This window comes from Amphichorda felina (genome assembly GCF_050947745.1).
Source record: "Amphichorda felina strain 45539 chromosome Unknown scaffold_6, whole genome shotgun sequence".
Classification (NCBI taxonomy): Eukaryota; Fungi; Ascomycota; class Sordariomycetes; order Hypocreales; family Bionectriaceae; genus Amphichorda; species Amphichorda felina.
This window is the reverse complement of record NW_028145044.1, coordinates 81,296-102,745: the sequence shown is the minus strand read 5'-3', so window position 1 is coordinate 102,745 and position 21,450 is coordinate 81,296. Positions and strand designations below refer to the sequence as shown.

General features: G+C 56.5%; 8 protein-coding genes across 8 annotated transcripts; 4 read left to right on the top strand and 4 right to left on the bottom strand.

Annotated features, from left to right (window-relative positions):
• Nucleotides 1-408: 408 nt before the first annotated feature.
• On the bottom strand, nucleotides 409-2,034 carry ACO1O0_005855 (glycosyl hydrolase family 79 C-terminal domain-containing protein; the record flags this gene model as incomplete). The annotated part of the gene is made up of 1 exon (XM_083195262.1): nucleotides 409-2,034. The coding sequence occupies one exon, from the start codon at nucleotides 2,032-2,034 to the stop codon at nucleotides 409-411; it is 1,626 nt and encodes a 541-aa protein (XP_083048278.1).
• A 1,659-nt stretch (nucleotides 2,035-3,693) lies between these two features.
• ACO1O0_005854 (uncharacterized protein) lies at nucleotides 3,694-4,434 on the top strand (the record flags this gene model as incomplete). Its single annotated transcript, XM_083195261.1, has 2 exons — nucleotides 3,694-4,120; nucleotides 4,187-4,434. 2 exons carry the CDS (start codon nucleotides 3,694-3,696, stop codon nucleotides 4,432-4,434), a joined length of 675 nt encoding a protein of 224 aa, XP_083048277.1.
• An 879-nt stretch (nucleotides 4,435-5,313) lies between these two features.
• On the top strand, nucleotides 5,314-6,682 carry ACO1O0_005853 (serine hydrolase domain-containing protein; the record flags this gene model as incomplete). The annotated part of the gene is made up of 4 exons (XM_083195260.1): nucleotides 5,314-5,398; nucleotides 5,476-5,752; nucleotides 5,825-5,946; nucleotides 5,991-6,682. The coding sequence occupies 4 exons, from the start codon at nucleotides 5,314-5,316 to the stop codon at nucleotides 6,680-6,682; spliced, it is 1,176 nt and encodes a 391-aa protein (XP_083048276.1).
• Nucleotides 6,683-7,036: 354 nt separating this feature from the next.
• ACO1O0_005852 (uncharacterized protein) lies at nucleotides 7,037-7,985 on the bottom strand (the record flags this gene model as incomplete). Its single annotated transcript, XM_083195259.1, has 3 exons — nucleotides 7,037-7,470; nucleotides 7,524-7,885; nucleotides 7,936-7,985. The coding sequence occupies 3 exons, from the start codon at nucleotides 7,983-7,985 to the stop codon at nucleotides 7,037-7,039; spliced, it is 846 nt and encodes a 281-aa protein (XP_083048275.1).
• A 948-nt stretch (nucleotides 7,986-8,933) lies between these two features.
• ACO1O0_005851 (uncharacterized protein) lies at nucleotides 8,934-10,160 on the bottom strand (the record flags this gene model as incomplete). The annotated part of the gene is made up of 1 exon (XM_083195258.1): nucleotides 8,934-10,160. The coding sequence occupies one exon, from the start codon at nucleotides 10,158-10,160 to the stop codon at nucleotides 8,934-8,936; it is 1,227 nt and encodes a 408-aa protein (XP_083048274.1).
• A 598-nt stretch (nucleotides 10,161-10,758) lies between these two features.
• ACO1O0_005850 (uncharacterized protein) lies at nucleotides 10,759-11,647 on the top strand (the record flags this gene model as incomplete). The annotated part of the gene is made up of 3 exons (XM_083195257.1): nucleotides 10,759-10,806; nucleotides 10,869-10,887; nucleotides 10,947-11,647. 3 exons carry the CDS (start codon nucleotides 10,759-10,761, stop codon nucleotides 11,645-11,647), a joined length of 768 nt encoding a protein of 255 aa, XP_083048273.1.
• A 341-nt stretch (nucleotides 11,648-11,988) lies between these two features.
• ACO1O0_005849 (uncharacterized protein) lies at nucleotides 11,989-13,329 on the top strand (the record flags this gene model as incomplete). Its single annotated transcript, XM_083195256.1, has 1 exon — nucleotides 11,989-13,329. One exon carries the CDS (start codon nucleotides 11,989-11,991, stop codon nucleotides 13,327-13,329), a length of 1,341 nt encoding a protein of 446 aa, XP_083048272.1.
• Nucleotides 13,330-13,607: 278 nt separating this feature from the next.
• Nucleotides 13,608-20,654, bottom strand: ACO1O0_005848 (type I polyketide synthase; the record flags this gene model as incomplete). Its single annotated transcript, XM_083195255.1, has 7 exons — nucleotides 13,608-14,462; nucleotides 14,518-14,832; nucleotides 14,907-18,592; nucleotides 18,655-19,276; nucleotides 19,357-19,882; nucleotides 19,940-20,612; nucleotides 20,648-20,654. The coding sequence occupies 7 exons, from the start codon at nucleotides 20,652-20,654 to the stop codon at nucleotides 13,608-13,610; spliced, it is 6,684 nt and encodes a 2,227-aa protein (XP_083048271.1).
• Between the last annotated feature and the right edge of the window lie 796 nt (nucleotides 20,655-21,450).

Here is a 21,450-nt window from a genome sequence, read left to right as displayed (position 1 = left end):
CGGAGACGGACTATGGGGGATTGCTCGGGTGGCTGGACATCTCTTCGGAGTGTCCAGCTGGAGGCAACAGTTGAGCAAAGTGTTGTACACTCCTTTAAATAATTTGACCGTTAATAATCAATAAGACTTTTCAAGTCACATGAGTCCCATTCGCTGTGAATTCCGAGTTTGTTGTCTCTTTTCTCGCACAGAGCATGTAGTATTACCTTGATATCAATGTGTACACAATTATACAGCATAGTTGACTTTCACAGCTGTACAATTCGAGACCTTGGCTTTCAGAGAATCAAAATGCATGGGTGGTTGCTTGATGCATCCAGGGACCGCAATGACAGGTTTTACTGGTGTGTGATATATGTGATATGAATACATATTTAAATCTCCTTCATCTTATGTTGGCCAATACAGCTAACCACGCGAACTTTCAAGGTAGACAATGACAGCCTCACTGCTCGGCACCCGAATCGTGGCGTACCCATTCCTCACGCGCACCACCTCAGTGTCGTCCCTCACACCCTTGACCTCCCTCCCCTTGCTGTCGTACGTCCACTGACTTCCCGCATACGTGATGGTATCGGCGTCAGCACCGGCACCGTCGGGACTGCTCAGGTGCGTCACCACGACAGACTCGACGTCGTGCAGCCGGACCGAGACATTGGCGACGGGGCGCTCGTAGCCCGAAGATGTGCGGTTCCAGTAGTCGAGGTTGGCAATGGCCAGGCGCTTGGCCTTGCGCCCCTCAAAGGCGGCGTACACGGCGAGATTCGGGTGGTCGTCACCGTTGGCCACGTCCACCTTGCTGACGCGCGTCTTGCCCGAGGCACCCACAAAGTCGGCCAGGAAGGGCTGCGCATAATAGTTGGAGAAGACCTGGGGCTCGTGGCCGGCGCTGGTGACGGGCAGCCACATGTCGAAGCCCGAGTGCATGATCTGCTGGTAGTTGAAGCGGTGGACACCGATGGACAGGCTGTACAGATAGAAGTCGACGGCCCAGAGGGCGCTGCCCAGGCGGGCCTGGTACTGGTACTTGTTCTTGGGCTCGAGCGAGTTGCCAATCTCGTTGATGATGAAGGGGATGTCGGGGCGGTTCTCCCGGAGCCAGCTGATGCGCGGTTTGAGGTAGTCGAGGTTGCTGTGGGTCAGGCTCATGGTCATGAGGCCCTCCTCGAGGTCCTCGGCCTCCCCCGCGTGGTTCTGGTAGTAGTGGTGCGAGACCTCCTTGATGATGTTGTCGCGGTCGATGCCCAGGCCGAAGCACTCCTTGGGGTTCAGCAGCCACTCGGCGACAGAGGGGTCATCGGTATGGGCGGCCACGTCGAAGGCCGTGAAGAAGTGGTCTGGAAGGTCGATGGCATCGCGGATGGCCGCGGCGTACTTGGTGTAGTTCCCGACGTACGTCTCGTTGGTGAGGGTGCCCTGGTAGTCGGGGGGTCCGAGGTATCGGCCGCCCTCGCCTTTGAAGTCATCTCGGTACAGATCGGGCTCGTTGCCAGGCTGGATGGAGTGGATCTGCTCCAGGCCAATGCCTTCCACGGCAGCCTTGGCCCAGGCAACGGCCTCGCTCACGTTGGTTGTGGCCAGGGGCACCTGGATCATGAACTTGGCCTCTGGGAAATGTTTGGTAATGGGCCAGTAGTCAGGTCCGATGGTGGTCCCTCCAATGTTCTGGTAGTTGTCCTGCTCGGCCACGGGCAACGCTGGCTCCTTCTGGCCAGGCAGATATCTCCCGTAGTCGGGGGACGTGCCACCGAGGCGGATGATGGGCTTACCTCCGGTGCGAGAGTAGATGGAATCCATAAGGTTGGTTGAGAACTCGTTAGTCTCGCCATTGTCATCGAGTGCATAGCGGACCCATGACGCCTGCTCAAAGGCAAGGCCAGGGAAGTCGGGGTCGACCACGTCGGACACAGCCTGGGGGAGAATCGTGGGCACCTCGACCGTAAGACCTCGGTCTTCCCTGGGGATGCTGGCCGTGAGACCCGTTCCAGCGAGAGCCAGCAGAGTGCCGGGATGAATTGTACGACGAAGAGACATGATGGGTGGAACAGTCTTGTCTAACATGCATAAATCATGGAGCGGGGACTTGCAACTTATACCTCCACCTCTGCCTATGCGATGTCGGTGCACACAGTCTTACATGAGGGGCCATGCCCGCTTCTCCTCACGGGGCTTGGGGTCCGGATTCACGAGAACCATGGTAGAGGCACCATTAAGCTGCCATGAAGCCCACAATGTCGTGATGTCTGTGGGGGATGAGGTGAGATTTTGGGACTTGTATGCAAAACCTGGCCCGGGCGGTGACTGCGCACACGGACACCCATCCACCATTCACCATCATCAATTCCTCTGACGCTGCTTTGCTTCTGTTTAGCTCACGCATTATGTGACCCTATCGACTCTGCTCCTTTGACGGTTGCCCCTGCTTGACCACAGCTGTCTTAGATTGAATGCTTCTATCCCCAGGCAACCCCTGTCCTGAGGACAACCAAACTCGCTCCATTACCAGGACTCATGTCCCGTCTCTCGACCCCGCACCGCTGATCGTCCGTATCGGATCATGGACGCCGTCGCCGTCTGATCAAGATCTGGCGGATCGCGCATTGAATTCTCCATCGATGCGCACCACAGCGCTTAACCCTACATTCGCTCATTGCACCACTTACTGTAGAATCTAGCTGTTTATCCCAAATAGCACAGGTCTCTATTCGTATGAGTTGTTGCCCACGAGAATGTGCATCAACCAGAGTGTAAGGTTGGTGGTCCAAGTCTCATGGGGCTCGACATCGTCGCTTGAGTCATTGCCTCAAGAGATACTTGTGAATTTCATCACTCCATCGTACACCAGCCGTTTCTTCAATTCGCCAGGATTATTTGCCTCTGCTACTAATCACATAAGCTCGAGTCTTGTCAGGTCGTTTGATTTCAGTAATACTTGCGTCTTCCTTCACCTGATAGTTGGATTCAGAAGATGAAAGCTTCTTGGCACGCTGAGATGCACCGTATCGACACATGTCTCTAACGCAGTAGGTAAAGACTTGTCGAATTAGCCATGCGTAATTGTGAGCCTTCATGTCCGTCTACCACTTGCCATTTTTTTCTATAATGCCATGTTGTTCAAGCCATTTGCTATGCCATTTTATCGCAACTTGGTACTCTTTTCCTTGAGCTAGATGACAGCGCCGAATTCTCCCTGCACGGGACGCGGAGCTGCTGTGATGATATCTTGATTCTATACCTAAAATAGCAGTTTCGTATCCTCCTCGACCTTCAACGCACAGTAGGTCTCTCGACCGATGGTGGGATAAGGAGGCAATTGCCTTTCGGTCTTTCGCAGCGAGGAAGAGCGCTCCCCCTTAGATATTCAACCCCCCATTATATATGACTTTGATATTCAATCCGACCTAGCGGGTTCGAGGAGAACTGAATAAATCCTAGGGTGCTCGATGTGACCGTTATGGGGTAGACTGTGTACGGTAACCAGCAGAGGCTGTATCAGTAGCTAAGGCGTTGTACGGTAGACCTCGGTTGAGGAGTTGCATTCCGCGTCAGCACCTTATTGTGCGATGAGAATTGAACACCGTGTTAGCACATCGCGCTGTCAGCAAGGGGCGGGGTTCTTCTCTTCATGTTGTATGAACAGGAAACGAGGGACTTAATTCAAACACAACATCACCATATTTTCATTCGGCCATGATGGAGAAATACGAACTGAGATCTTGCACCGTTGATGATGCGCCTGGCCTGGCTAAGAACAATGCCTCAGCCTTCTGGGAAGAAGAATGGTGGAACATTCTGTGGGAGAACCGGACACTGGACTCTCTCATCGAGGCTTTTACGGCGCGGCTACCCAAGACGCTCCTAACAGACCGATCTGTGAGAAGACATCAGAAGATTGTCCACGTATCCAGCGGGGAGGTCGTGGGGTACGCGAGGTGGATTCTCCCCGAGTCGCACAGACACGAGTGGCTCGAGGCGCAGATACCCGACTTGAGCGATCAAGATAGGCAGCGGTTTGACAAGGCTTATGCCAATGCCAACTTCACTACCCGTGGCCTGGATGACATGGACAATCCTGTTCTGGATATGCTCCGGCGTCACCGGCCCACGGAGCCGTTCGTCAGTAAGTTCTCCACCCAGCGCTCACATCACGAGAGGATACAAGCACTCAATTAGAATTGGCCGTTAGAATTGGACTACCTCGGTGTCCACCCGGACCACCAGCGGAAAGGTATTGCGAGCATGCTTGTGCGGTCGGGGATACAGCAGAGCAATAGACTCGGAATGAGCGTCTACTTGGTTGCTATGGGAAGAAAGGCGCTGGGCATGTACCAGAGGCTTGGATTTGAGCTACTCGAAGAATCAGTTCAGGAGTTGAGCAAGTGGGGTGGTCGAGGGCTATACGAGACGTTTGTCCTCATCAAGCGGTCCTCCTAAAAGCCTAGAAGGATAAATGAGGTGATATGAGAAGGCCGGCAGCGTTTTATTCTATTTTTAAGCCATGGTAGTGTTGCAATTATGTAAGGAACTATAGTATATATAGATCTAGACATGCCTAAACGAGCTGAAATATGATCAAGTTATACGACGAATACGTGCCAGTTGAATCAATCTGTCCTGCGGCTAGGCCTTCTCTCAAACTCAGTATGAATGGTCATAAGAATAGAGTTCTAGGTTCATTCCCAACTGTGTTTATGCTAATTTTGATTAATACAAGCCCGTTGGGTCCTTTCAGGCATTTGCTGCACGTGTATGCCATGCCATGTCGGACTTGGCGTTGGGTGATAGGGTTGTTGTTCCACCACTGCCGCCCTCGGGACTCTAAGATGGCTTTGAGCAGCTAATCAACTTTATTCAGACATATGATAGGAACAATGGTGCCGCATTTGTTGAAAAGAACCTTATCGCGACGTATATTTTCATAAGAATGAAGACTTGGCACATTGAAGGCTGCTACATGTGGGAATTGAAGTTATACTTAATTTGGATGGTAAATTAATTACTGCTTACACATAGTCCAGCCAAAAGTGCATGTATGTATGGTATGCTGTTTATTTCCAGTTCTTCCACTGCACTACGCACTTATCTCCCTCTCTGATAACATGAGTATCACAAAGTTCCTAAAACACCGGAGGCCAAAATGTGCAACGTTACATGGCGCGTGTAATAGCCGTGGCCACATGCACGTAAGATGCTACAAACGTCCTCATTCAATCCATAATATCATGTTTATCGCGGTAAATTTCGTACCAAGGCCTAATTATCCGTGGGCAAGCTGTCTGGAATAACCTCCCCCTCTGCAGATACCACCAAACAATGCCATCGATTGAGTCCACATTCGAGGCCGCTGTGGCTGTCAAAGACATCCCAGGGGCTGTACTAGCAGCGAGCAGCACGGATGGTGTGTTTTCAACAGTTCCTCGAGTGCTCACTGAGGCTTTCGTTACTCCTCTGTGACTAATTGCCTTCAAAATACAGGCTCATACTCGTATGCCAAATCGTTTGGCGTCCGTTCATTGAAGGATGGCGACGCTGCTCGGCCCTTGGAGCTCGATGCGCTCTTCTGGATGGGATCCTGCACAAAGCTCATGACCGTCATAGCAGCGCTTCAATGTGTCGAAGGTGGCCACTTTACCCTGGATGAAGATGTGTGTCGCCTCTTGCCCGAGCTCAAGGATATTGAAGTAAAGACACTGGCCAAGGACGAGTCGGGGACCCCGATACGCGTGAAGGCCAACAAGACGATAACGCTACGGTACGTTCTCACCTGCAATTACAGATAGGCATCTGGGGTAAATGAACGCTCACTGATACACTCGCGTCCCAGGCATCTGCTCACTCATACTTCTGGGCTTAGCTACACTAGGTTCGGCGATTTGAGTCTGCCACTTGTAGAGCGATGTTTGGCGCCTCTAGTATTTGAGCCCGGAGAGGGCTTCATATATGGAAGTGAGTAAAGGAACTCAAATCACACTAAATGATCCCATGCTAAGATAATGAAGCTGGTGTTGATTTTGCCGGCTTCATGGTGGAGCGTGTCAGTGGCCTCTCGTTGGAGAGCTACATCCACAAGCACATTGCAGCTCCCTTGGGCATTGAGTCTATATGCTTCCGACCCCCTTCGTATCCAGACATGCACCGCCGCTTCACCGACGTAAGTATCCGAACAGGAACGGACAAGTCTGGCCCAGTGCAGTGGACGCCCGAGACCATATGGCCGCTGGATATGGCCGGTGACAGCGGAGGCTCCGGGGCTTATGCCACTATTGTCGAGTACCAGAGGATACTGCACAGTATTACGAGCAATGACGGCGTGCTTCTTGGGAGTGCCATGGTGGACGAGCTCTTCCGCCCCGATATGACCCCCGCTGTGCGAGCTGACGTCATGGAGGCCCTGAAGGATCCAAACAGAAATAACATTTACGGCGGTCTCCCCAAAGGGACAGAGGTTGCCTATGCCATCGGCGGCATGGTTGTGCTCGAGGATTTGCCTGGGCGGAGGCCAAAGGGGACGCTTCACTGGGGAGGACTGCTGAATGTCTTCTTCTGGATGGACAGGATAAATGGGCTGAGTGGCATCTATGGCAGTCAGGTGTTTCCGGCCGGTGACCCGAAATGTCTTGCTCTTTTTGCTGAGTTTGAGAGAAAGGCATACGAGGCATTTCAGGCTACGTCCCGTACCTGAGGAACGAAGGGAAGATGTCTACCTGCTCGCCATTGGAAGCTTCGGAACTAATGCAATTGCCAAAATTCGGATCTATATTTCAGTGTCAAGTGATTCCCGAAACAAGGATTGGGATTGTTTAACATATTGGGTATTTGTAAACCCCATAGGACCGACTCGGTATTTGGGTGATACCCGGATGTGCGCATAAAGCACAAGCTACCCTTCGAAGAGGGAAGATGGAGCAGCCGGTAGAGTCTAGTTCTCCTCCAAATTGCAGTATACATATACAAATATTTCCAACTGTATCCGGAAGAGATGGCACGGTCAAGAGGACTGTTTATTTACTCAAACTCAGTATCTAATGCTGGTCTATCAATTGGCACCACCCTTTCTCCTCACAACAAACTGCATCTCGGAACGGAGATAAAGGCCCCCATCCAATTCCTCCATAGACTTCTTAACCACCTCTTTGACTCGCGCCTCGGTCAGGCCACTGGACCCGTCACCGACTATGAATGGCATCATTGCGGTGCACGCACCAGAGAGAAAGTCCTTCCCCTGCGACCGCACCTTTTCGAAATCGTGGAAGTGGTCCGAGGGGAAGACCTCGAGTGCTATCTCTTCCAGTTCGTACTTTTGGCACAGATCGGGAACCTGCAGCGGTCCCGGATACAGCGTCTTCTTGTATGCTCCGAGGAAGTAATCGACCGCCTCGCGAGTGGCGGCATTCGGGGCCCCCGGGGTCGAATTGAAGACCTGCATGCTGGAATGAATCGGCTCAATCCATTGCACATAGCCGCCGGGCTCTGTTGTGCTGTTAGTACTCGGGGTCAGACTTTTTAACACCATTTGGACGTACTTAGCAACGTGCTTATATTCCGGACAGCCGCGTCCCAGTCATCCGGCCGGAGGCCAGCGGTGATGAGCCTCACGGCAACAATGTCAAAGAAGCCATGGTACTCATCCGGGAAGGGCGCCAGCACATTGTGCTCATAGAGCGACACATTGGAAGGCCGGTCCCCGGGAGCAGGAAACTGCGCCGCCGATATGTCGAACCCAAATAGCTGCGCATCGGACGGCAGCGTCTGAGCCAGGTCCAGCAACCACACTGCCGTTCCCGTAGCTACGTCGGCGACGCGCAGGTCGGGCTTGTCGGTAGAGATGGATGGATGGACGTTGCAGCCCACCAGCCTCTTGAGCCAGTCATGCTGTGCAATCAACCTGCTGCCGTTAGGAAATAATCATGGATTTGTAGGGTTGGGTCAGCAGACCTGGCCGACTCCTTGGGATCTCTGTTCAGGAGGTACTTGGAGTCCGACATGGCTACCGCGGACGCTGCTGTACAGGCTGAGTAGCTGGCTGGTAATGTGTAGTGTGTAGTGCAATACTGCTGCCGCGAGCTTCCCGATACTTGGCAAGATTGAACGCTGGTTCACACGAGGAGCCTGCCGTTCTGCGGCCCTAGGAGGGCGAAGACGTCTATTTGCCCTCCGTCTCAGCAGGGGTCCTCGTAGGGCCGATGAGAGTTAACCAGACCACTTACATGGTATGGTGTATCTGCAAGAAGAGGACCGTATGAAAAGGCCCCCAGCAGTCAAACCGTTCCATCCCCGCGATCCTTCACGCGGGGTCAATGGGTCTGGTGTAGGTAACGTAGTGCGACCATAGCGGGTCAATTTTGATCTGGATCGGGTAATTCTCTTGCTGACAGCATGAACCATCTGACAGCGTCTTGGCTCGAGTGTCGGAGTATTGCTATGGGGCATGGGGTAGTCGGGCAGTGGGTATGACGGACTTGCGGAGCGTATGGTTACTATTCAGGCAGTAAAACCAATAATTCTGGCCCACTCTCTTTTCTCCCATCATATTTTAGTGCGGCACGAAGACATCAAGTGGAAGGACGATGAGACGATGGAGGTGGGGCCTTTCATGGGTTCTTCTGGCTGAATGAATATTGCCGTATACGGAGATCTATTAGCCGAGTATCTGTAGCAAAATTTCCATGGTTTACCTGCATGTACTCCGTACCCTGAAGCCGATCCATTTGAACCCCTGGTCTTTGATTATATAGTGAATAATTATTTTTCCAGACAAGGCTAGCCAGGACACAAGCTATAGCATGGTATGAGGTGGTATATTATGCTGGCTACATCATTGCTTCGCTGATGTTACTTCGGGTGGACAACATTGTCGATGGGAACTTCACATTATGGACTTTGTGTGTTTATGATATTTTCATATCGGGAAGTGTAGGCTAGGTTTTATTAATCTAATCCAAAACTTCCAGCAGACCAACCTTGAGGACTTGATCACCGCACTTGACAGGAAGTGGCTCCAGGAGCCGCGTCTGCTCTAGATGCACACTGCCCCATCTCAGAAACGCCGCATAAGTGCCCGGGGCAATATCCGCATCTGCATTCTCAGGTTTGTCCCACAGCTTGGCCAAGTGCACGAGCTTGTTGTTCTTGAGGCCGTGCGAGAGCTTCATGGTCGAGGCACTCGAGAGAAGACCCTGGACGAGGCCCTCGGCGGGAGGATGCCTATCGTCAGGGCCGACGCTCTCCCGCGCCAGGGATAGGAGGTCGTGCTGACGTTGACCATCAAACTCGGTTAGTATCTGGGCGAGAAAGGTCTCCTGGACCGGCAGGACAAAGGCGTGCTTCTCCCAGAATTCCGGGCCGTTGAAGCCGTCGGCCGGATCCTGCACCATCCGAACCCTTTTGAAGGCGAGCACGTGGGCGACGTAGTCGTTCATGAGCGAATTGTCTATACCAAACTTGATCTGCATGTCTTTGGGAACCTGGACCTTCTTCACCTGCCGTAGCAGCGGATGGTCCTGCAAGCCGATACAGTCGGCCTGGCCTTTCCAGATCTCGAGAAAGACGTCGTGCCAGCGCTTGATGAAGCCGTTGCCCCTCTTGGATGCAATGAACCCATTCAGAATCACGTCGTTGCCCGGCTCGGTACCGGGGGCGAACCCTGCAATCTCATACGGTGTCGTGGGATCCTCGAGCGCCCCCCAGCAGATGTCGTCGACGTGTCGGAACAGCGTGGTCCCAGCGTCCATCCAGATGCCCCCGTGGTGGTAGAGGAGCGGCAGGCGCACAATATCTGCGCTATGGACACCCGCATAGGGCCCCGTCATGGACCTGTTGTTGAAGGCGTCGGGAAAGTTGGTCGAGTCGAGGAACGCGCTCACATTGAGCGGCGACCCCTCGACGTGGTCCAAGACCCGGACCGTCCAGTCGGGACTAAGTCGACGGACCCAGCCGATGACATTGCGCCTCACGTACGGCCGCATACCCCAGAAACCCGTGTCCCAGAAGGTCCATATGTTCTTGTCTGACGTGACGGGCTGGAATTGGAGGAGGCTCTGGATAATTTCCTCGTCGGATCGGGGATCGAGCCGCGAGGCCGGGATCCGGACCAGCTCCGGCGTCTCGGAAAAAGATGGCTCCATCTCTGCACGATGGCCGTTTGCTTCTGGCTCGGCCATTCCTGGACTCTGTGCCTCGTCCGGTGCACTTACACGACCAGGAGGACGCAAGGAAGTGTTTGAGGTCTGCTCGTCGGTCTTGAGATTGGCGGGGTGGCTCCCGAGTCGCGCGATCGGAGTCACTTCGAGTGGACGAGAAGGCCATGCCCAGTCCTGACCGGGTAATGCTGCTTGGACCGGACAAGTGGCAGCACGCCATCATCAAATGCATATGTCATGTATGATGATAACAGGATGCGGCGGGGCGAGGTACGGTAGCATTGGAGTGTGGATGATCAATGCATGCCAAGCTCCGTGAAGGTGGCTGACTGCAGTCGGGGACTCAAGGGTCAGGGGAGAAACGTCACCATGCTGTCGAGGATGCAGTTGGACCCCGCCACAAAAGGACCCTTGATGCTCCCGTAGAGATCCATGGCGATACTACCCTGCGGGTAGGGTAGCCAAGCCATGGAGGGTCGTGGGGGGGTTACTTCGAGCATGTATGGTCAATGTGTCTCCCAAACCTCATAATCCACATTCCCATATTCATACACGACCAGACTTTGCCATTTGTTGTTGCTCCATCACAGCGTGTTCAAGACCGCTCACAGTCGCAGAGATGAAGAGGAAGTTTTTGTGCCTCCCCGGGGCTCTGACCAACGCTCAAGTAATCATGACAGAATATCGATAGCTATTGATCTTGCGGATGAGCTGACCCCTTGGATGTAGACAATGGGCGTTCAGCTGGGTATCTCCGCCATCCCACGCCCGATGCTGTATTCGCTGACCCAACATGCCGACTCCCAGGCCCCATTGTGAACGAGCTCAAGTCGGACGAGGGCGTCGAGTTCCATTTCACGCAGGGCACCATCGAAGAGAAGCCGCCCGAGGACATTGCGTACTGGTTTGGCAACGCCCCTCACCTGCGCTTCTTCAAGTACGAGGCTGGCGTCGAGCCTCTGTCCATCCTCAACGGCCTGCGCGACTTTGAGCACGACGGCTCCCCCGAGGAGGCGATGCGCGAGTTCCTGGGCAACGACAGCGCCCCGCTGCGACCCGACATCCAGAGGATGCTCAACGACCTGTACCGCACCGTCGAGGAACACGGGCCCTTTTACGGCCTAATGGGATACTCGGAGGGTGCGACGGTGGCGGCGACGCTCATTGTCGACGACCTCAAGAGACGCCAGGCCAAGGGTCTCGAGGGCAGCTCGTTCCAGTGCGCCGTCTTCTTCCACGGATGGCCGCCGCTCGCGACCGAGGGCGAGGCCACCCTGCTGCTGTCGGACGACGTGGGCGAAATCATCACGGTCCCGACATTCCACGTGGTTGGCGCCTCAGATCCGTACCTGGTCGGGTCCATGGCTCTGTTCAGCGTCTGCGACAGCGGCGCAGCCGAGATGTTCGACCACGGCAAGGGACACATGGTGCCGCGCGATGGGGTCACAGTCAAGGAGCTGTCAGACCGACTTCGGAGTTTTTGGGAGGAGGTTGACGAGGAGGGTTAGCAGGAGGGATGGAGGGGAATGATGACCGGGAACCGGGGGGCGGGAAGGATCATCGTGCGTGCTGTCTGCAGCACCCGTCATGGCTTACCTGTCCTGTAACGTACCAACTGTGTTATCCACTCTTACGTGCATCATGTGCATGGATCCTTCAGCGTCTCGAACCATCTTGCCAAGGGACCAAAGATACCTCCCCGTTGCGGAGCATGTGCAGCTTACAGTGTCGTCCATGGCCATATCATTGTGTGAAGGATGAGGCATGAATCGTTGGAGCCCACGTATGGACTACGAGTAGTTGCGCTGCTTACGGTTTACTTTAGGAAAGGTTCTCTACATCAAGAATCATGGATGGTAAACACGTCGATTATACCATCTCCGGGCCTCCATTTGACTGCACATTCTCCGCCGTCGACCAAGTCACACCTCCCATCTACTCTAGGAGAATACTCATCTTCTCCCGGCAAGATGACAACCGTGAGCAGTCTGTCCTTGCATTAAGATCAGGGATCCAGAGGACAGTCAATGAGATTCCCATCCTAGCCGGCCAGATGGGCCACAGCTCGGCCGGCTGGACCGTCAAGCCCGGACAGGCCCGCCTCCGCGTCAAGGACCTCGGCATGACCTTCTCTCAACTCCAGAAGAGCGGCTTTTCCGAGGAGATGCTGCCTGCTCATGTCGTCTCCTCCGTCCCGGCCATAACAGACCCGGAATCAGAGTGGCATGCGTGCCGAATCCAGGCCAATTTCATTCGTGGCGGACTGCTGCTCGTGATATCCATCAACCATACCACCATGGACGGCTACGGGATATCAAAAGTCATAGAGGCCCTCGCTCGGAACTGTCGAGCCCAAGAGCCTACAGCCGCCTTCTACCTCCCTGCCAAGACCGACCACCAACTCGACCGATCTGTGCTCCTTGACTGCAAGCACGAGGCCAAGTCTGCTGATATCCGCAAGCTGGACGCCTACACTCTCGTCCAAGGTATTCCTCCGAACCTGCTTCCCAGCTCGGAACGTATCGTCACAAAAAGCTTTCAGCTGTCCCTACCGGCCCTGAAGACGCTCAAGCGCGTTGCGTCTCCACCGGAGGGCTGGATCACCACCCACGACGCCGTCAACGCCCTCTGCTGGAGGACCCACGCACGAGGCCGGTACCAGGCTGGGCTCCTCTCAGACGAGGACGTCGCGCGGTTTGCATTCCCCGTCGAGTTCCGGAACCTGGTAAACCCGCCGCTCCCGCTAGAGTACATGGGCAACGCCGTCCTCATGACCAAGGTAGAGCTGCCGGTGAAGACGCTCCTGGGAGCGGACGGCCTGTGCAGGGCGGCAGAGGCAATCCGACACGGTGTGAGGCGCGTGGACACATCTTACGTGGACAACTTCATCGCCGTGGCCAGATCGCTCGAGGAGCCAGGCCGGCTGAAGATCAACCTCAAGCTGGAGCGGCGGAACACGGCGTTTGGGTCGACCTCGTACAAGAGTTTCGCGCACAGCACGTTGGACTGGGATGCCGCCACGCTGGGGAGGTATGAGAGGCTGAGGCTTGCGTCTGGCGTGACGGGCGAGGGGATGAGTATCATCCTGCCGGTGCTCGCGGATGGGAGCTGGGAGGTGACGGTGTCTCTGGAGGAGGAGCTTGTAGCCCTGTTTCAGACAGATGATGAGTGGCGGACTTATACAGTTTAGAGACACCCTAATGTTAGATTTGGTTTGAAGTTGTTGGGTGGATGTTGCTCGTCGTATGTTGTAGCAAGGTGAGTGTAGGTGTGGAGAGTAGCATATCCTGGCGGAATCTAGTGGCGGCCCAGGGGTAGATGTCAGTTTTATGTGTATTGCCTTTTTCATATAAACTTGAAACGACTAGTTAATCTACATCTTTAAAATCATGGGCTATCCAACATTGAACTCTGTCCTAAAGCACAAAATATGACAACTAACTAGGCCACACTCCAACAACATAGCGATCATGACTCGGAACCGCCTTCAGCATTCTTCCCGGCCAGCTTGGACCCCGGCAGCGCCAGCTTCTTGACGATATTCTGGGCCAAGGAAATGAGAGAACCACTCGAGAGCAACTCCAGCACTTGCAGGTTGGCGCCTGTCTGCTTGGTGACCCAGTTGCGGATCTCGACGGCCACGAGCGAGTCAAGGCCATAGGCGGCAATGGGCTGGCGGCCGTCAATGTCGTCCTTGTTGATCATGAGGATGGCAGACACCTTGTCTACAAGCCCCGCATACACGAGCGTCTGCGCCTCGTCAACGCTGCTCGCCTGCTTGAGCGACTCTCGTAGCGACACCTTGCTCGAGGCGGCCCTGGCCGTAGCGGCGTCGACCTGCGGCCGGATCGGGGTGAACTTGGCATCGGCCATCCACGACGGCGCAGGGGATCCGGGGGCCACGTCCAGGCCCGTGATGCAGTGGTTGCGGCAGGCGGCCGACATCTTGTTGCTGATGGCTGCGGCGATGAGGGCGTGCAGCTCGATCTCGCTGACGGCGCCGCTGCCGATCGAGGCCATGACCAGGTCCTTCTTGGCTGCGTTGTCGGCCAGGTAGCCCACGTCGCTGACGGCGGCCAGGTCGATTGCCGTGGCGGGGAGGCCGCGGCGGAGGCGGTACTGGGCAAAGGCGTCCATGAAGGTGTTGGCCGCGGAGTAGGCGGCCTGGCCCCTGTTGCCGATGGTGCCGGCCGCCGAGGAGATCATGATGAAGAAGTCGAGCGTGTGGTCTGCCAGGCTGTTGTGCAGGTTCCAGGCACCGGCCACCTTGGGCTGGACGACGTTATTGTAGTCGTCAAAGGTCATCTTTTCAAACAGAATATCCTACAGGTATTGTTAGCAGAGTGGCCCATATGCCGGGTCTTCACAAGATACTGACGTGGAGAACCATGGCGCTGTGGATCACACCCCTGATGGGAAGCTCCGAGGGTTCTGAGACGAGTCTCGCGACGTCTTGTTGCTTGGATACATCGCACTGGCGCACTGCGACTTCTGTGCCCTCGGAGGCGAGGTCACTGATGAGAGTCTGGACGCTGTCAGAGATGCGTGTCGAGCGAGACGCGAGGATGATGCGCTTGGCGCCCTTGCGGGCCATCCATCGAGTGATACTCCTCCCCAGGCCTCCTGTGCCGCCGATGATGAGGTACGACGCATCTGCCCGCAGCAGTGTGTCGGAGAGCTTGGCGGGTACAGCCTAAGGATTGTGTCAGTATCAATCAAGTATTAAACATGTCAAAGTGAAGAAACACATGTAGGTCAAGTGCTTACCTGGACCATGTCCTCTCCCCCAAATGTTATGGCAATCTTGCCCAGGTTCTTGCCGCTCTGCAGAGAACGGAACCCAGCCTCGATATCCGACACGGGGAACACGGACAACGGGGTGATGGGCCTGACAATGCCCTGGCGATGAAGATCAAACACCTCGGACAGAAGCCTCTTCATCAGCTTCGGCCGTTCTGCCAGGACGACAACAAGGTCTACCGAGCTGAAGGTGACATTCTTGGCAAACTGGCCCATCTCGAGCCTCGTGTTCGTCACAATATCCCGCTTGCCAATCTCGACAAAGCGACCAAACGACGCAAGACACTGCCACGTAGCCAGCAGAGAGTCACCTGCCAGCGAGTTGAGCACAACGTCAACGCCCTGCCCCCCCGTGGCCGCCTGGACCTGCGCCGCAAACGACGTGTCGCGGCTGAAGAAGATGCGCTCCTCGGGGATGCCGTACTGCTTCATGAGGTACTCCTTCTTCTCGGCACTCCCGACCGTGACCAGGATGTCGGCGCCCAGCATCTGCGCCAGGATGATGGCCGCCTGGCCCACGCCTCCCGCGGCCGCGTGGATCAGCACCGTCTCGCCCTTCTCCAGACGGGCCACGTGCACCAGCGAGTAGTAGGCCGTGCTCCAGATGACGGGGATGGTGCACGCCGTTTCGAACGCCAGGCTGTCCTCGATGCGCGCGACCGACGTGGCCCTGCAGCGGATGTAGCTGGCAAAGGAGCCCTCGGCGATGGCGCACACCCGATCCCCGGGGCGGAGGTCCGTGACGGCCGAGCCCACGCGGGAGACGACGCCGCTGCACTCGATGCCGATGTGCTCGTTGGAGAGGTGACCCATGGCGATCATGACGTCCTTGAAGTTGAGTCCCGCGGCCTTGACCTCGATCTCAACGTAGCCCTCGTCCAGGGGCCCGGACAGCGTGTAGTCGTCCATGAAGTGCAGCGTGTCCAGCAGTCCCGGGTTGCCAATGGTCAGCTTCAGGGGCCGGCCCTCCTGGTGGAACGGCTGCAGCTCGGGCTCGGACTCGCGGAGCTGCTGGTGGACAAACTTGTTCATCTCGTCGTCTGTCACGACGCGGGGGATGTGCAGCGTGCCGTCTCGCTCCATGTACTCCGTGTCGGGCTCAGCCGACGACGAGCTGGTCTTGAAGACGGAGACAAAGGCGTCGACGACGACCTTGGCCGGGTCCGAAGCAGACTCGCTGCGCTGCGCATCCAGATCAACGGTAGCAAACTTGAGTCCCGTCTCGGCTCTGACGGTCCGGGCGAGGCCGATGGACATGTTGCCGTTGGGCGAGTCGCTCTCCTGGTAGGCACCCTGGACGACCCAGAGGATACCCTTGGCCTCGAGAATGAGCCGTTGCACGAGGGAGAAGTCGGCCGGGCTGATGTTGTCAAGCAGCGAGTGGGAAAGCTCGTGGAGCATGACGTATATCTTTGCGTCTGGCTTGGCGTCCCTGAGTGACACCGTCTCAGGGGTCTTTCCCGTCAGCTGCTCCAGGAGCCCCTGAAGCTTCGAAAGAGAGAAGGATGGCGGCAGGGTGTCGTGGATGATGACAATGTCAGTATCTGGCAGTTCAATTGCAGGGGCGTCGTCGGGGGACGGCGCAGTCTCATCCGCCGCAACCGGCTCCCAGTTCATCTTGTAGCACAGGTCCCTCTTGCCGTTGCTCGCCAGGCTACTGTTGTCGTGGTGGACAGGTGTGATGGTGTAGCCCTCCAGGATAACACAGGGGTCGTCCGGGTCGGACTCCTGGGTGGCAAACACGTCGAGCTCGACGGGCTTGGCCACGACAGGTGATATCTTGGGCGAGGATCCGTAGACGCGCAGACGGCTGCCAGGTGTCTTGACCACCTTGGGCGAGATGCTCAGCCTCTTGAAGCCCGAGGGCATGTAGATCTTGTCCCACCCCTTGCGCCCGGCGCCCAGGAGAGGCCACAGGATCTGAATGACAAGATCCAGATGCGCTGGGTGCATGATGAGCTCGGGCTCGAAGTTGTGCGGCATCGTGGCCGATGTATCGGCCAGTTCCACCTCTGCGACGGCGAGCTGCTCCGTTGTCCGGCACTCGACGAAGCTCTGGAACGCAGGACCGTAGTAGACGCCCAGGTTCTTGAGATTGGCCGCGAGCTGGTTGATGTCAACGATCTGGTCGCAGCTCTCGTTCATCATGGACGTCTGGCCCCTGAGGCGCTCCCTCGCCGTGTCCTTCTGCCACTGCCCATCGACGGCGTTGACGGCCTTGTCCTTCTGGACGCCCACCAGGCCCCTGCAGTGCTCGACCCAGCCGCTGTCGGCGGTCCAGGCAAAGATGCGGAACTCATCCCAGACGTCGGTCGACTTCTTGGTGCCCTCATTGTAGGGCCGCAGCGTGATCATGGTCTCGACGTCGGTCGACTCGTGGATCAGGAGCGCGCGGTTGGCCGAGATCTCGCGAAACTCGTACCGGTCAAACTTGACGTTGCGGGCTGTGGCGCGCTGAAAGGCCGCCTCCATGGCCATGGTCACGTACCCGGCCATGGGGAAGACAATGTTGGACTGGATCTGGTGGTCGCGCAGCCACGGCATGTCCTCGAGGCGGATGATATTGCGCCACCGCGGCTCCAGGTCGTTGGAGTCGTCGGCGAGAGCGCCTAGAATGTCGTTTCGGGGGAACTGCCGGACGAAGCGGTGGTTGTCGCCGATGCGGCTCTGGTGCCAGTACCGCGTGTTGTGCTGCCAGGGGTACCGGGGCAGATCCGTGAGCAGGCTAACCGTCTTGTCGCGTCCGCGCGGGAAGTTGATGGCCTCAAAGTTGAGGTGCAGCCCGCGCGAGTACAGCGTGGCCGCCAGCTGGTGGACCGACTCGACGGCATCCGTGTTTCGAACCAGGCTGGGCGAGTACTGCACCCGGCCCAGCGCTGCCCCGGCCGCCTTGAGTGTCTGCCGGACGGGGCCCTCGAGTGCGCCGTGGGGGCCGACCTCGACGAGCATCTTGTCCTCCTGCTGCTGTGATCCGCTGAGCGTGGAGCACAGCTCATGGAGCGCCTGGGTAAACTGGACCGGGCTCGTCAGGTTCTTGGCCCAGTACGAGGGCCCCAGCTCTGAGGGACTGATCTCGAGACCCGTCACCGAGGAGAAGAATCTCGTCCCGGTTCCGGAAGAGGCCCGGGGCTGAATGTCCCGCAGCGACGCGAGATATTCCTCCGCCACCAGCTCCATGTGGTGCGAGTGGTACGCCATACCAACCCGCAGCTTTCGGTTGAAGAAGCCCTTCTCCTCGACCAGAAGCTGGAGTTCATCAATGGCCTCGTCATCGCCCGCGGCCGTGACGCTGGACGGGCTGTTTATGCACGCAACGACAACCCGGCCAGCCTTGAGCGTCTTGAGCAACGGCTGAACCTCTTCGGCCCCGGCCCCGATGGCCATCATGGTACCGCGGAGGTCGGGGTACTTCTCCTTGAAGGTGACCGTGGCAATCCCTCGATAGTAGGCAATCCTCATGCAGGCCTCCATGGATAACACGCCGGCAGCAAACGCCGCGGCGATTTCACCGCTAGAGTGACCGACAACCCCTGCGGGACGAATCCCCCACGACGAGAGGAGACGCACGAGGGCAATCTGAATGGCCGTGCAGGCCGGCTGGCTGATGTATGGCTGATCGACAAGCGATGTTTCCTTGTCCTTGAGTAGCTCATCTGCCAAGATTTTATGGTTAGTACGATCCCGATAAATATTGAAACATGTGACTGGTACATACCTTTGAGAGACCAATCTGCGCCAAGACGTGTCAGGTATTCGTCTGCTGCCACAATGACCGAAGCAAAGACCGGATGGACCCCCATCAGCTCCCGTCCCATGGCATGCCACTGGGCACCTTGGCCGGTAAAGACAAAGGAGACCCCAGGGGGCCGGAAGGCCGACACGGGATGGATATCCGGGTTGGAGAGCTTCTGGATCAGCTCCGACGATGTGGCCGCCGAAACAGCCACCTTCCACGAGAGGAATGACCGGCGCTGGCAGAGTGTGTATGCCAGCTTGCCCATGACGGAGAGCTCCAGCGTCTCCGGGCGCTGCTCGAGGTACATCTGCAGGCTCTGCATCTGCGCCTTGACAGACTTCTCGCTCTGCGCCGAGAGCACAAACAGGAATCGGACCTTGTGGCTTGCGATTCCGAGCTTGGATGCTGTCACCTGGGGTCCCATGCCGTTGAAAAGGTCAGTCGTGGTTGCTGGCCCGTCCGGCAGCATCTTGGCACGGTCTGCCTTGGACGGTTTGGGAGGCCCCTCAAGCACCACATGGCAGTTGGTTCCTCCAAAGCCAAAGTTGTTGATGCTGGCGAATCGCTTTTTCCGAGGCCACGGGAGTTGGGTTCGGGGGACCTACTCATTTCCCTTGGTTACTATGAAACCCCTTGCAAGCTGAGAGGGCAATCTGAGGGACGGGATTATCATGTACGCACCTTCATATTCCATTCCGCGAGGGGGATTGCCTCGTTGGGCTTCTTGAAGTGGATGTTGGGGAGGATGAAGCCCTTTTCCAGCATGAGGGCCGTCTTTATCAGGGCGAGGATGCCACTGGACCCCTCGGCATGTCCGACATTGGATTTGATAGATCCCACATACAGAGGCTCCTTTGGTGAGCGTCCGTTCCCAAAGACGGAATGCAGCGCCGTCGCCTCAATTGGATCTCCCACCTTGGTCCCCGTGCCGTGCGCCTCGACGTAGCCCGTGTCGTTGGGATCCAGGCCGGCCTCGTCGTACACGGACCGCATGAGCTCTGCCTGAGCGAGGCCGTTGGGCATGGAGAGACCCTGTGTCCGGCCGTCCTGGTTCATTCCCGTGTTGCGAATCACGGCTCTGATGCGGTCGCCATCGCGGATGGCATCGTCCAGCTTCTTCAGTATCACGCAGCCGATGCCCTCGCCACGGCCGAAGCCCGACGCGGAATTGTCAAAGGAGCAAGATTTCCCCGACTGCGATAGAAGCCTGTATATGTGTTAGCGCACACACACACACATGGTAAGAAATGTGCACAATACATACCTCAAGTTAGACATGGATACGAAAATCTCGGGGACCAGGTTCAAGTGGCTGCCTCCCACAATAGCCTGGCTCGACTCGCCCGACCTCAAGCTCTGGCACGCCAGGTGCAGGGCCGCCATGGTCGAGGAGCATGCCGTGTCGACGGTGACACTCGGCCCCTTGAGGTCAAAGTAGTACGAGAGGCGGTTCGACAGGACCGACTGGGCCGTGCCCGTTGCCTCGTAGGGCGGCACCGTATCCAGGTCCCGGAGGCAGAACAAGCTGTAGTCGGAAAAGGACCCGCCGACAAAGACACCTACGTTTCTCCCCACGACCGTCTCCTTGGGGACGCCGGCGTTCTCGAGCGCCTCATAGGTGCACTCGAGGAGCAAACGCTGCTGCGGGTCAATGGACTTGGCCTCTTGGGCGGAAATGTTGAAGAAGGGCGCGTCGAAGAGCCCCACGTCCTCGTCGATAAAGTGCGCGCCCTCGACGTTGTATGTGCCTGTCCGCGAGGCGTTTGGGTGGAAGTAGCCCTCTTGGCTCCAGCGGTCCTTGGGGATGGGAGACCAGCCGCTGCGCGCGCGGGAGCAGAGCTGCCAGAGCTCCTCGGCGCTGCTGACGTCGCCTGATACGCGGCATGACATGCCGATGATGGCTATGGGTGTGACTTCTTTGGGGGCCGGGCTTGCCTCTGAGCTTGGTGAGCCACTTCCGTGGGGTGTGAACTGGTCATGGTCATGGACGAAGAAGTCGTTTGCATGTGGACCATCATGCGAGTGGCCGTTAGCTCCGTTGGTGGTTCCGTTGGCGTTCCCGTTTGTGTTTCCGTTGGTATGGCCGTTTGTTTGCCCATTAACGTGCCCATTGGTGTGTCCGTTGGTGTGTCCGTTGGTGTGTCCGTTGGTATGTCCGTTGGTGTGCCCACCAAGGGGCAGACCCGGAGCATCACCCATTGTGGAAACCTGGGAAATGCGCAAATGCTAAAACTTCAGCAAGGTCGACACATAAAAGTGTCTTCTAATAGAAATAATCAGAAATAATGGAAAGATTTGGTGCTAACTTGGCAAAATGCAACCGGAGAGCACTGGCCATAATCCCTTCATGTATATACTCTGCGAGTCCGTGTAAGTGCTCCAACTCCATATTCCGGGCCGACGGGGATTTTGCAACTTGGCGCTTGCTAAGAGCTGTCTCGACTTTGGCCTCATCCCCCGCAGTCCACACCCCGTCATTCACCCCGTGAGTAGTGCCCCATGGCGCCATGTACCCGTGTGGAGAATAGCATCTGAAGGATCTGGTTCTAGGCGTACTGCCAGCCCTCCTGAAGTCTGGTTCAGTTACCAAAAGAGGAACGTTCCATGGAAGATGGGTTTCCTTTGCTATCGAGGCAAGTGTCTCTCTCCATGTGCATATTCTAGTCAGCACTAGTAGCTACCCCTGGAGTCTTGGCACGGATAGCCTGCATATCTTCATGCGCGTCGATTGCAGATCAGGGTCGATTCTTCCGGAACTTCTGGACCGCTATCTCG